This window comes from Natator depressus, chromosome 11 (genome assembly GCF_965152275.1).
Source record: "Natator depressus isolate rNatDep1 chromosome 11, rNatDep2.hap1, whole genome shotgun sequence".
Taxonomy (NCBI): domain Eukaryota; kingdom Metazoa; phylum Chordata; order Testudines; family Cheloniidae; genus Natator; species Natator depressus.
The window spans coordinates 63235276-63249251 of record NC_134244.1 but is presented as its reverse complement, the minus strand read 5'-3'; the positions used below and the strand labels follow the sequence as shown (position 1 = coordinate 63249251).

The window sequence follows — 13976 nt, the reverse complement described above, 5'->3', positions numbered from 1 at the left end:
CTAGGCACTATGGTAATGCAAATAAATAATAATAGTATATTCAATTAGAACAATTACGTCAGGGCTAGTCTACGCTACCATGCTACATCAGCACAGCTGCACCTGCTGTGCTGACGGGAGAGTGAATAATTTCTCTATTTCCACGAGAGGCAGAAGCTATGTTGGCGGGAGAGCGTCTGCTGCCGACTTAGTGCTGGTGTCAATAGCACTTAAGTCAATGTAATTTGCGTCGCTCAGGGGGATGGCTTTTTCACACCCCTGAGCAATGTAAGTTACATTGACTTAAGCAATAGTGCAGACAAGCCCTCAGACAAGTGCTATCATTCCGGGGACAATCTCTAAAGATTGTCCATGCTGAGGTTTAGTCAAATGTGTGCCTTTCATAATATTTTCTGGTCACATCTGGTACTTACTAAATGTTGTGTGTGACTAAATAAGGTTGCAATTAGCCATGAACAGATCATTCTTTTCCTCGCACCTCACAGTAGGAGCCGCAGTGTTGAAGTCAGAACAGTTTTCAAAGTCATGTATGGGCCATGTGAGATAGTTTAAATAATTGCAAGTGGAATAGAGGAATTATAAGTTGCCTGTGTTTAAAATGTTTCGCTTCATATTTGCTCAACTGTGAGATTACTTCAAAGTGTTGTGCAGAGGATCAGTTGCCTTATATAGGCTCTCTCCTCATTTCTATCTTTATTTCAGCTGTGCCCGGTTTCCCATACAAATTGTGATTCTCCAGTAAGTCTGTGCAATTTCTACAACAGGGCTTGAAACAGATAATCTATAATGCCGCTCATTGAAGTCTAGCCATTTACGAGTGGGTCTCTATAAATATAACTCCACTCATTACATTTTCACCTTCAAACACTCATGTGTAAATATGACTAGTCATTAGCAAGATATTGCAGTATCTTGTATGCAGTAGTAGCAACAAACTTGATAGGGAGAAAGTGCAGCAGGATCTCCTCCCTAGGTTGCTAGCATCTCTCTTACCTGTTATTCCAGGCTTGCAGCATCTCACAGAGGCTCTGTTTTTTAGCTATCAGAGACTCAAAGACTGACTGCAACTGCTGAGAGGTGTCCAATGAAGGTGAAAGCATCCTTGCTTGGATCTTCTCGATCCAGTTCCGGAACTCTACCTCTTCCATCTGCCAAAGAAAAATTGAGATTTTTCCGTACTCTGCCACCAGCAGTGTTACACTGGCACAGCAATGTTCCATTTTCGCCCTGCATTTCACTGGTGCAGAAGCAGCATGTTACCTCTTTTTGTGCGAAAAGGTCCTCCATCTTCTCTTCCCTTGTTTTGCTGAAAGTATCCGTTTTCAAAGAGGTGAGACGATCATCAACAGCAAGGTACACCTGTGATACCCTGTGGTAAGAGGAGAAAACATTACCGACACCATTCAGAATCTCAGAGCCAAAATGGTCTTTAGTAGAACACACACTCGAATCTGATGCTAGATTTTTGCAACCTATCCCCACACTGTAACAGCTTGTCCCATTAAACTTCAATGGGACAACTTGAGTAAGTCTACTCTCATGAACAAGATACAAGACTGGTCCCTTAAAAGGAGCATTCTGTAGACTCTAAAAAGATCGTGAAGAAAGCTTGCTGTTCTGCCCAGATGACTAAACTATGGCACACCCTTTTGAGGCGCACACAGCGTCATTCATTCACGATAGAGTACTTCATTGTGAAGAAAGCAGGGTTAATGTAACAAACAGCTAGAATACATTCACCACCTTTGTCTACTAAGACTGACAATGCAAACTGAGCATTGTTGTACCTTCCTGGTTTAAGGATAACTTATGGTTCTGCACTACAATGTAGAAAACCAGAGCTAAGTAGACAAGAGCATCTCTTCTCACTGTTTCTTGAATATTTCAGCACTGAACAGAATAACCTGTTGGAATGATGACAAGTAGCAAATAGGTACTAAAAAAGAGATCAGCAGTATGGGAACCCTGCAATAGGAGCAGTAGTCAGAAGATTGTGATAAATTGCCCCTTCTTCCACCCATCTTTTCCACCTTTCCAAACAACCTAAAAGCAGTTTCTTCTGCAGTCTGAGGCAACAAATCAAATTACATTCAATCCGCTCCTGCCCAATTACAGTCCCCTAAAAATAAACATTAGGTGGCAATGAAAAATGTCTGAAATCAAACCAAATTCAATAAAACTGGTTCTGTTCAAGAAACAATTTAAATATTTTCCTTTTAACATTTTATAAATTGAAACCACAAGTTGAGAGTCTCAGAAGGCCAGACAGTTCAAAACAATGCACTGAAAAACCTCGATACTTTTTCTTTTTTTAGTTTGTGTCACTTGTGTCTTTTCAAATTAAGCTTCCAAGTACAGCGTCTCCTCCCCATTTTTTGAGCATTGGAGAGTGGCAGCAATATCGCTCCTAGGTGGAGGATTTTCATTGTAGCAGCATGCTTCCAGGGTCAGCTTTCTGACAGCGAAATCCTTTCCAGTGATGATTTAGGAAAGTTCTGTAAGAACGTTTGGCCACTTGAGCTATCTACATAGAAGTCATGGCAATTTTTTTTTTTTTTTTATTAAAAGAGACATGGGACCCAAACTCTTTAGTCTAGCCACATTAAAAAGTATAATTACACCAGGCATACGGGGAGGAGATACACCTACACAGGTGCGTCTTCAGGGTACACCTACACAGCAGCTGGGAGGTACGATTCGCAGTTCACATAAATGTATAAGCTCTGCTTGAGCTAGTGCAGTAATAGCAGCTGTGTGGGAGTGGCGGCATGGACTGTACTCTGGCATCTAGCCTGAGTCATGACCCATGCCACCGGGGCCACCCTGCTATTTTTACTGTGCTAGCTCCAGCGTAGCTAGCAAACGCACGTCTACCCAAGCTGGGAACCGCACTTCCCAGCTGCAGCGTAGACATACCCTTAGACAATAGGTGGAGAGGGTCAGAATTAATGTTGGTATAGGAACCATATTTCCTTACTCTTAAGCATTTCAATAAATTGTTTTGCTACAAGCTCTTACATCTGCAGTAGCTTAAAATATATTTAGCAGATATTTTCTTTAGTTTCTGCAGCAAGGCCGGCTTCATGTCCTCCTTAAGTCATAAATAAGAAGAGGCAGCGAAGACAGGTGAAGAGAAACAAAACAAGGACATACTTTTGAGAGAAATCCTTCAGATCCTGCAGAATAGTAACTTTTAACGGAGCTTGACGTCTGATGTAGATTTTGGGGTGCGGGACACATACCTCTAGCAGCCGGATTGGAGAATAGCTAAGAGCAATAAAACGTAACCTTATGTGAAAATGAAAAACAAACACCACCCTGCTCCACTGCATCTCTCCCACCCTTTTGCTGTTGGTGATTCTCCTTCAGTTGGAGCACTGAGTATCAGAAAGAGCCCTGAAGGTTCTTGGCAGTGCCTGAAATACCTCAGCCTTCCAGGACACTACCCTGCACGTGCTGTTTAGCTACTATGTAAAATCAGTACACCAGCCACGTTATAAACCAGCGGGCTGAAGTTTGGTAGCACAGGATTGATCATTTTCCCCCGATGCAGCCTGCCTATGGACTGCTGGTTCCATCATGTTGAGTCCCCTATTCCTAAAACTACTGCCAACCCCCCTCTCTCCCAGCACGGCACAGAACAGCGTGACTAGATAGTGCCAGTTTCTAACCATGCTGTACTTCTAGAACACAGGTACAAACTAGAGTATAGAGCACTGTCCCTTTTCGACATGCTCAAGATTAATTAATTAATCTGGAGGACAGGAGTATTAGGGTTGTTCTTTCAGCTTGAACCAAGCACTTTAGGTGGCAATGCAGTCAGCGTTGGGGTGGAATCTGGAAGCAAAACCTTACCTGAAAGATGCCACCATCTGATTATATGAGAAATACTGGTGATAATCGTGGTGTATGGAGTGACCGCAAGGCTCTGCATTGGCTCTTCGCGTGTACTGGTGCCCATAGAATCTCAATTCGAGGTATTTTGCAAATGACATGGACCAAGAATCATTGGAAAGTGGGACAACTGGTGTGACCTGAAATTTGAAAACAGATTTTAATTGGAATAGACCAATGACTTAGGCAGAAGCAATGAGTACATTTTCAGTAAAACTAGCCTAGTCCAAGCAGTGATGTAGTATTCAAGCAATTCAAAAGGTGTGACTACGAATCTGAAGAGTGTGTGTGTGTGTGTGTGTGTGTGTGTGCGCGCGTGCGTGCACGCGGACAGTTTTTATGGCACGAAGAGGTCAACACAGCATCAAGATATCCTGTGGTGTGCTGGCATGGTTAACTAATACAGCTGGTGCACTCAGCAATATCTAGAAGTGCTGATCAGGAGAGATTTTGATTATTAAATCAATATAAGAATACTTGCCCCAGAAAGGAGATGTTTCCCACCATAACAACATGTTTGCTTATATTTGTAAAGTGATTTCCTTGTCTAGTGGCATCACTTGTATCAACTCTTAGTCAGCAACACTGACTTCACTGCACTGCTGTGCCTTAAAACATTTAATCAAGTGCCTGAGGACTGAGCTGTGAAGATTCCATTGAGTACTCCAATACTTTAGCATCTATATTTATAATACTGCTTGCAATTTTAGGTGTATTATTTTTATGGTCAATATTTCTACTGGTGTTGAACATAGTCACATTTAAGAAACAGAGCATTAGGTGTGTTAACAAGCATGTAAGTTTTATTTATGGGATATTTTCTGCATGCAAGATTTGCATCTGCCATCAGCTATCACACTAATTTCCTCCAAATTCCTTTAAATCCATCATCATCATCAGGGTATAAACCAGTATAGATAGCATGAAGTCATTAGAATTGCTACTGTACGTTGAATATTTTTCTATATAGTTTCTAGATGGCAAAATGGCTATTTTAGGTACTTTGTTTAAATGTACAGGAAATGAAGTTAATTTAGGGGGTCTTTAATAAAAGTCACTCAGACTGGTGATTATAAGTAGATTTCTAAAATTAAACAGAAGTTCGTTTGTTTTAACTCCAGGGGACATATAGCTAGTTTTCTTAAAAAAGTATATGAAGATTACTGAAGTTACAAGAAAAAGCATATGTCCTTTATGTTATTTTACTAATTATTTCTGGCTTTTAAAAAGGCATATAACATTCATCTAATATTGCAGTTATTTTATCTAGTATTTTAGTGCTGAACAAAGAAAATCCGTAGATAGTTTTGAAACAGTACAGCAGGCGCTGTTGGACTTGATCAAGACTACACTATGTACTGTATAGTGGATAACAGCAAGAGTACACTGTGGAGGAGATGGTTTTAGGTCAATTAATGGACCAGTACATCAGAGGAGGAGTTTTGTCTCTCCCCACTTCAATATTCAACAAGTTTCATTATGGCCAAGGGGCCACAACCCCTACTGGCACATGTGGGAACAACTCTATTTAAATCCATGGAGCTCTTGCCTGCCGTGCCTGAAATTAATTTGGTCCAGTGTGTGTCAGCACCTTTATCCAAAACTATTTATCCTTTCAAAAAAGATCTGACAGCCTTTTTCAAGCAGAAGCAGACATTTCCCCTGTAGTACAATATACTGGGAGCATTACACCCAACAGGCATCAGTGGGTTATGTAGAATTAGTCTTAGTTACAGATCATAAGCTGCAGCTCCAGAGAAAATACAGCTCTTTCTGAAAGACAGTGCCCTCTGCATGAAGACCTATCACACTATGGATTCTGCTACCATAGCATCAGAATATTCCTCTTAATCTTTACCTGTTTGCACAATCTACACCAGGAGTAGGTAAGGATTGTGTGCTGGTATCCAGGGACTGGGGAGTCCAGCTCCTTCAGTATGATCTGCACACAGCCTTGCCCGTGGACAAAGCGACGAACGTGGTGCACCATCGGTGTTTCACAAAACATGCTGGGGCATTGGTAGGAAGGCCTTAAAGAAAAGAAGTGGGGACATTCAGTTGTGAGGAAGTATGTGTTACATGTGACGATCTTGAAGGCGACTGTCAGTGGCCCTAGCAGACCTTTCACTGTTGTCACACTGCAGTAAATCCACCTTCCAAGATGTACAGAATGAACAAGCTTCCAGACCACTTCTAAATTATCTTAAACATTTTAAGTGTATTTACAGGGAGATCTGTTGCTGCAGGCCAAGATTTTCAAAAATACTGGTGCTTTAAGTTAAGCTCCCAAATCTATATTTAGGCACTCAAATGAGGACCAATATTTTCAGAAGTGCTGAGCTCCCATGTGGGGAAAAGAAACCAATTTAAGTGTTTGAATATAGATTTAGGAACCTCAGTCTATGCACCCAGTTTCTGAAAACTTTGGCCACACTGGTTATCAAGGATACTTAACAGAGAGCCTTACAAGGGTTAAACTTGCACTCAATATTTTCACACTGATTTTTATCCATTGCTAGCATCAGCTTTCCCCTGTGACTGGGGAACACCCGATACCCTGCATCAATCACTGTTTCAAGAGTAGCTAGTGTAGCACTTACAATTAAAAAAAGTGAACACACACACAGGTCAAAATTTGATCTAGATTTTTTTTAAAGATTTAAATTTAGCATTTGACACACATACAAGGCTGACAGCACTAGAGACTCATTACTTACTTACCCACAGAGTAGGTAAACCCTAGGCACTGGCTGTGCAGCTCCTCAACTTCAAGGCTATGTCCACCCTGAAGAGCTGTCACTGGATTTAGGGACTATGGACCCTTGTTGTCTAGAAATGGCAGTGGGCCTACCAACCAGCTTCACATAAGCTACAAAATGTTTATCAGATAGCAAACACTTGTTTTCAAATCAGGAGAGCATCAGGCCAGTAACCTAGAGAGGAAAGGCTCTAGGACTAAAGTTTCCAAAACACAACTAAGTGACTTAGTAGCCCAAGTCCAATTTTAAAAAGCAACTTATGAAGTTCAGAGAAATTGACCACATATTCCTTTATCAAATCCCAGAACCATCTACTTCACTTCTTCCTTCTGTTTAACATTCTGCCTTATGTTGATTTTATTTAATAGAATTACAAGCTTCTATCTTAGTTACCCATATGCATCTTTCAAATGCAGTTAGCGTCAACAGGAAAGTAAACTGCATTCGTTAGTGTGCCTATATAAAAGAGATTCATACAGGGGACAAAATGAAGTAGAAAATTCCTTAAACATAGCTTCTTAACAGATTCCCTTACGAAAAGTAGAAGGGTTCTATCAGTAGCCATTTTTACCAAAATGAAATCAAAACAGAACAAGTCCTGCCTATAATAAGATATGTTCGTCATGTATTATGACCTACTAAAACTACATATAAGACTTCATGTAGTATCAAATATTCCTAATTACACATAGATGAACAGAATTTGTTGGGGAATAATCAACACAGTTTTTCTAAAGGGAAATCATGCCTCACCAATCTACTAGAATTCTTGGGGGGGGAGTCAACAAGCATGTGGACTAGGGGAAATCCAGTGGATATAGTGTATTTAGATTTTCAGAAAGCCTTTGACAAGATCTCTCACCAGAGGCTCTTAAGCAAAGTTAGCAGTTATGGGATAAAAGGGAAGGTTCTCTCATGGATTGGTAACCAGTTAAAAGATAGGAAAAAGGGTAGGAATAAATTATCAGTTTTCAGAACGGAGAGAGGTAAATAGGGTTGTCCCCCATGGGTCTGTACTGGGACCAGTCCTTTTCAACATATTCATAAATGATCTGGAAAAAGGGGTAAACAGTAAGGTGGCAACATTTGCAGATGATCCAAAACTACTCAAGATAGTTAAGTCCCAGGCAGACTGCAAAGAGCTACAAAAGGATCTCTCAAAACTGGGTGACTGAGCAACAAAATGGCAGATGAAATTCAGTGCTGATAAATGCAAAGTAATGCACATTGGAAAACAATCCCAACTATACATATAAAATGATGGGGGTCTAAATTAGCTGTTACCACTCAAGAAAGAGCTTGGAGTCATTGTGGACAGTTCTCTGAAAACATCCACTCAATGTGCAGCGACAGTCAAAAAAGTTAAGAGAATGTTGGGAATCATTAAGAAGAGGATAGATAATAAGACAGAAAATATCATATTGTCTCTATATAAATCCATGGTACACCCACATCTTGAATACTGTGTGCAGATGTGGTCGCCCCATCTGAAAAAAAGATATATTGGACTTGGAAAAGGTTCAGAAAAGGGCAACAAAAATTATTAGGGGTATGGAATGGCTGCCGTATGAGGTGAGATTAATAAGACTGGGACTTCTCAGCTTGGAAAAGAGATGACTAAGGGGGGTGGGGGGGAGGGTATGATAGAGGCCTATAAAAAAATATGACTGGTGTGGAGAAAGTCAATAAGGAAGTGTTATTTACTCCTTCTCATAACACAAGAGCTAGGGGCCACCAAATGAAATTAATAGACAGCATGATTAAAACAAAATCAAAGGAAGTATTTTTTCCACACAACGCACAGACAATCTGTGGAACTCCTTGTCAGAGGATGTTGTGAAGGCAAAGACTATAACAGGGTTAAAAAAAAAAAAATGAACTAGATAAATTCATGGAGGATAGGTCCATCAATGGCTATTAGGCAGGAATGGTGTCCCCAGCCTCCGTTTGCCAAAAGCTGGGAATGGGCAATAGGATGGCTCACTTGATGATTACCTGTTCTGTTCATTCCCTCTGGGGCACCTTGCATTGGCCACTGTCGGAAGACAGGATACTGGGCTAGATGGACCTTTGGTCTGACCCAGTATAGCCGTTCTTATGTTCTTAAAGCATTAAGCTACTTAATGTAGCTGAAGTATTGGTTGGACCACCAGCACAGCCTGTTTACCAAAAGTCAGTATATTTGAAAAGTTTGCATCGACTCTCTAAAGATATTTTTCTAAGATATCAACATAAGACATTCTGATAATATTTAGGCAGTAGATTTTCCCAAGTATTGTACTTGTGGCACCTTGGAGACTAACGGATTTATTGGAGCGTGGGCTTTCGTGGGCTGCAGCCCACTTCGTTGGATATATGGAATGGAACATATAGTTAGATAGATACACACACGCGGATGGGTTGGGGGTTGCCGTGCAGACTGTGAGAGGCTAATTGGTTGGGATGAGCTGTTGTCCGCTGGAGAGAAAAACCCCAACTTTTGTGGTGATGGTCGAGATGGCCCATTTAGACAGTTGACAAGAAGGTCCTACGGAAAAGAAGCCCTTGAGGAATTGCACCATGATTTCAACAATTTCCATCCCATCATCAACCTCAGCCTAGACCAATCCACACAAGCGATCCATTTCCTGGACACTACTGTGCTAATAAGCGATGGTCACATAAACACCACCCTATACCGGAAACCTACTGACCACTAATATACCTACATGCCTCCAGCTTCCATCCAGGACACCCCACACGATCCACTGTCTACAGCCAAGCTCTAAGATACAACCGCATTTGCTCCAATCCCTCAGAGAGAGACAAACACCTACAAGATCTTTATCAAGCATTCTTAAAACTACAATACCCACCTGCTGAAGTGAAAAAACAGACTGATAGAGCCAGAAGAGTACCCAGAAGTCACCTAGTACAGGACAGGCCCAACAAAGAAAATAACAGAACGCCACTAGCTGTCACCTTTAGCCCCCAACTAAAACCTCTCCAGCACATCAAAGATTTACAACCTATCCTGAAAAATGATCCCTCACTCTCACAGACCTTGGGAGACAGACCAGTCCTCGCTTATAGACAGCCTCCGAACCTGAAGCAAATACTCACTAGCAACCACATATCACACAACAAAAACACTAACCCAGGAACCTATCCTTGCAACAAAGCCCGATGCCAACTCTGTCCACATATTTATTCAAGTGACACCATCACAGGACCTAATCACGTTAGCCATGCCATCAGGGGCTCGTTCACCTGCACATCTACCAATGTGATATATGCCATCATGTGCCAGCAATGCCCCTCTCCTACTTGAAGTCTTTAAACCACGATTTGAGGACTTCAATAGCTCAGATATAGGTGAGAGGTTTTTTGCAGGAGTGGGTGGGTGAAATTCTGTGGCCTGCGTTGTGCAGGAGGTCAGACTAGATGATCATAATGGTCCCTTCTGACCTTAGTATCTATGAATCTATGAAACTGGATCACTATTCCTTAGGAATTTGCTCCTGCTGCAGATCTCACCTGAAGTTCCATAGCAAATGTTGTAAAATTAGATTAAAGATTATGACCAACACAATTCGCTGCTTTGTAGAGGACAGAGCTATTTGCAGTAAAGTACTACCTAGAGATCCCAATCTGGACCCCATTGTGGGAAGCAGTGTACAAACATAGGGTGAAGAGATAGATGTCTGAGGCAGGGACTGTAATAAGCAACAGGTGATTAAACAAATGGGTAGGAGGGAGATAACAATATGAGCACCTTTTCATTTGTAAGAAGGTAGGAGGAGCAAATGGAATATACTTTAAGAAACATTTCCTGTCCTGTTGCAAGCATCCTAATAAAACAAACGGAAAAGAATTATAGAAGACCTATTCAACAGAACTGTCTCTAAAGAATGTTTTGCTAAAGATTTTCACAGCATATGTATACCTTTTTTAAATCATGCAAACAATTCTCTATAAACTGCACAATACTACATGTACGTGTGTGAGAAAAGCACATCTCAGTCTGATGAGGCTACTGAAGACTTCCTTAAAAGCACGGGTGATATTCTAGTGTAAAAAGTTCTTACCTGAAACAATACCGCTCTAAAAACACTCCTAGAGTGAGGTCGTTCTTCCCATAGAACTCCATTGTCACAATCCTGATGTAGAGGAAACACAGAAAATTTAAGAGGCAAGATCTTGTATTGGTTTGAGAGGTGTACATTACAGGAATGACTGCAACATGGGAACGCTCCTGAGCAAGTACATTTATCTCAGCAAATGCCACACAAGCGTGCCTTTTAAGACCATGGCCAAGAACTTCCAAATTTGGGTATCTGAAGTTAGTCATTCTAATCAATATTTGAACACTTAACGGGGCATGATTTTCAGAGGTGCTGAACACAGCATCCCAGCTGATCCCCTCTAAAATTACTTTAATGGGCACTTCAGGTACTCAGCAACTTTGGAAAAAAGAAGAGCCACTTTAGGTGCCTAAATACTGATTTGGATAACTCATTTTAGGCACCCAAATTTGGAAGTTTTGGCTAGAATCAATTTTGCTGCTTTATAACAAGTAGGGTCCTACCAAATTCACAGCCATGAAAAACGTTCCACGGACTGTAAAATATGGTCTCTTCCCCACCAACAGTGAAATCTCGTCTTATATATGCTTTTACCCTATACCAGGGGTCGGTAACCTTTGGCACCCGGCCCGTCAGGGTAAAGCCGCTGGCAGGCCAGGCCGGTTTGTTTATCTGGAGCGTCCGCAGGCACGGAGCCCTGCAGCTCCCACTGGCCACAGTTTGCCATTCCCAGCCAATGGGAGCTGTGGGAAGCAGTGGCTAGCACGTCCCTCGGCCTGTGCCACTTACCGTAGCTCCCATTGGCCAGGAATGGTGAACTGGGGCCAGTGGGAGCTGCGGGGCTCCGTGTCTGCGGACGCTCCAGATAAACAAACCAGCTGGGCCCGCCAGCGGCTTTACCCTGATGGGCCGGGTGCCAAAGGTTGCCGACCCCTGCCCTATACTGTACAGATTTCACAGGGGAAACCAGTGTTTCTCAAATTGGGGGTCCTGACCCAAAAGGGAGTTGCAGGGGAGTCACAGTATTGCCAACCTTATTTCTGTACTGCCTTCAGAACTGAGTGGCCGGAGAGCGACGGCTGTTGGCCAGGCGCCCAGCTCTGAAGGTGGCACCCCACCAGCAGCAGTGCAGAAGGAAGGGTGGCAATTCCATGCCAGACCAGGCGCCACCCTACCCTTACCATACCATGCCATGCCACCGTAACTTCCATTATCTCCCTCCAACTGCACTGGCTGTTTGGGGACAAGCCCTACCCAGTGAACAACTAAGGATTAGTATTAAAAGTCTGCCAGTAACCTGCAGCCTCACAGCCAGCTCTGCAGACATTTAGACATGAAATGCTACTTGCTACGAAGAAATTCCTGCCCTCACTAGGTGAGTAAAGCTGTATTAATATTTAGATTGTAGTGGATTTTCTACACCCCATTCTGGAGCCCTACTACTAGAAATGAAAAAATCTTCTGAATTTACAAGTTCCAACCTGCCCAACAGAGATTCCACAGATTTCATTCCCCACACAGTCACTGCATTAAAATATACCGTACAGAACCACAGAAATGTAGGGCTGGAAGGGACCTTGAGAGGTCGCTGAATCCAGCTCCCTCCGCTGAGGCAGGACGAAGTAAACCCAGACCATTCCCGATAGGTGTTTGTCCAACCTGTTCTTAACCTCCAATGATGGGGATTCCACAACCTCCCTTGGAAGCCTATTCCAGAGCTTAACTACCCTGATAGTTAGGAAGTTTTTCCTAATCTCTAACCTAAATCTCCAGTGCTGCAGATTAAACCCGTTACTTCTTGTCCTACCTTCAGGAGGACAACTGACCACTGTCCCCTTTCTAAAACAGCCTTTAAAACATATTTGAAGACTTATCAGGTCCTTCCTCGGTCTTCTTTTCTCAAGACCACACATGCCCAGGTTTTTTTCACCTTTCCTCATAGGTCAGGTTTTCTAAACCTTTTCACATTTTTGTTGCTCTCCTTTGAGCTCTCTCCAATTTGTCTACATCTTTCCTAAAGTGTGGCAACCTGAACTGGACACAGTACTCCAGCGGAGGCCTCACCAGTGTATGACACTCCTGTTAGTACACACCAAAATATTACCCTTCTTTGCAACAGCACCACAATGCTCACTTATATTCAATTTGTGATCCACTACAACCTCTCAGATACTTCCCATTTTGTAGTCGGGCTTTGGATATTTCCTTCCTAATTGTAGTACTTTGTACTTGGGTTTATTGAATTTCATCTTGCGGATTTCAGACTAATTCTCCAATTTGTCAAGTTCATCTTAAATTCTAATCCTGTCCTCCAAAGTGCCTGCAACTCCTCCCAGCTTGGGGTCATCTACAAGTTTTATAAGCATATTCCCCACACCATTATCCAAGTCATTGATGAAAATATTGACTATGATCAGATACAGGGCTGACCCATATGGGACCCCACTAAATATATACTCCCAGTTTGACGGTGAACTACTGACAACTACTTTGAGTTCGGTCTTTCAGCCAGTTGTGCACCCACTTTATAGAAATTTCAACTGGACCATATTTCCCCAGTTTGCTTATGAGAATGTCATGTAGGACTGTGACAAAAGCCTTACTAAAAATAAAAATAAATCATGCCTTCTGCTTCCCCCCCCATCCATTAGTCAGTAACCCTGTCAAAGAAGGACTTTAGGTTGGTTTGGCATGGTTTGGTTTTGACAAGTCCATGCTAGCTATTCCTTATACCGCTATTCTCTCAGTGCTTACAAACTGATTGTTTATTAATTTGTTCCACTATCTCTCCCGGTATTAAAGTTAGGCTGACTTGTCTATAATTCCCTGGGTCTGTTCTCCCTTTAAAGATAGGTACTACGTTTTCTCTTTTCTAGTCTTCTGGGACCTCCTCCCATCCTCCATGAGCTCTCAAAGATAACTGCTCCACTTTCAAGACAGCTTCATCTAGTTGCTTAAGTACTCTAGGATGAATTTCATCAGGCCCACATACAAAAGCAGTGATTAGTTAGAGCACTGAATTACAGGTTGGGCTTTTTTTCCCTCCTCATTCCTGCCTTATTAAGCATTACAAAGGTAAGTGGCATTGCTCAAATCCATCTAGTCATACACAGCTTAATGTTGTGACAGGCAACTCTAAAAAAGGCTAAGCTACCTTCCCAGGAGTCCTTAGTGAAGCTGTACAGAAGAATTAGCACTGACCTTGCCTTCATATAAAAGAGAGAGATATTAATACTTAAACTTTGTATTTTAAGAGAGC

The 13976-nt window shown here is 42.0% G+C and overlaps 1 protein-coding gene across 5 annotated transcripts in view; it reads right to left on the bottom strand.

Moving 5' to 3' along the window:
• The window catches only part of PIKFYVE (phosphoinositide kinase, FYVE-type zinc finger containing), a 99338-nt gene that overhangs the window by 24561 nt on the left and 60801 nt on the right, over nucleotides 1–13976 (bottom strand). For all 5 annotated transcript variants that reach the window (XM_074968028.1, XM_074968030.1, XM_074968031.1 and 2 more), the window contains 6 exons: nucleotides 10721–10792; nucleotides 5753–5924; nucleotides 3856–4034; nucleotides 3154–3267; nucleotides 1261–1369; nucleotides 994–1148 (listed from right to left, as the gene is read on the bottom strand). In XM_074968028.1, the coding sequence (XP_074824129.1) occupies nucleotides 994–1148; nucleotides 1261–1369; nucleotides 3154–3267; nucleotides 3856–4034; nucleotides 5753–5924; nucleotides 10721–10792 (801 nt within the window). The remainder of the gene's footprint in view (nucleotides 1–993; nucleotides 1149–1260; nucleotides 1370–3153; nucleotides 3268–3855; nucleotides 4035–5752; nucleotides 5925–10720; nucleotides 10793–13976) is intronic.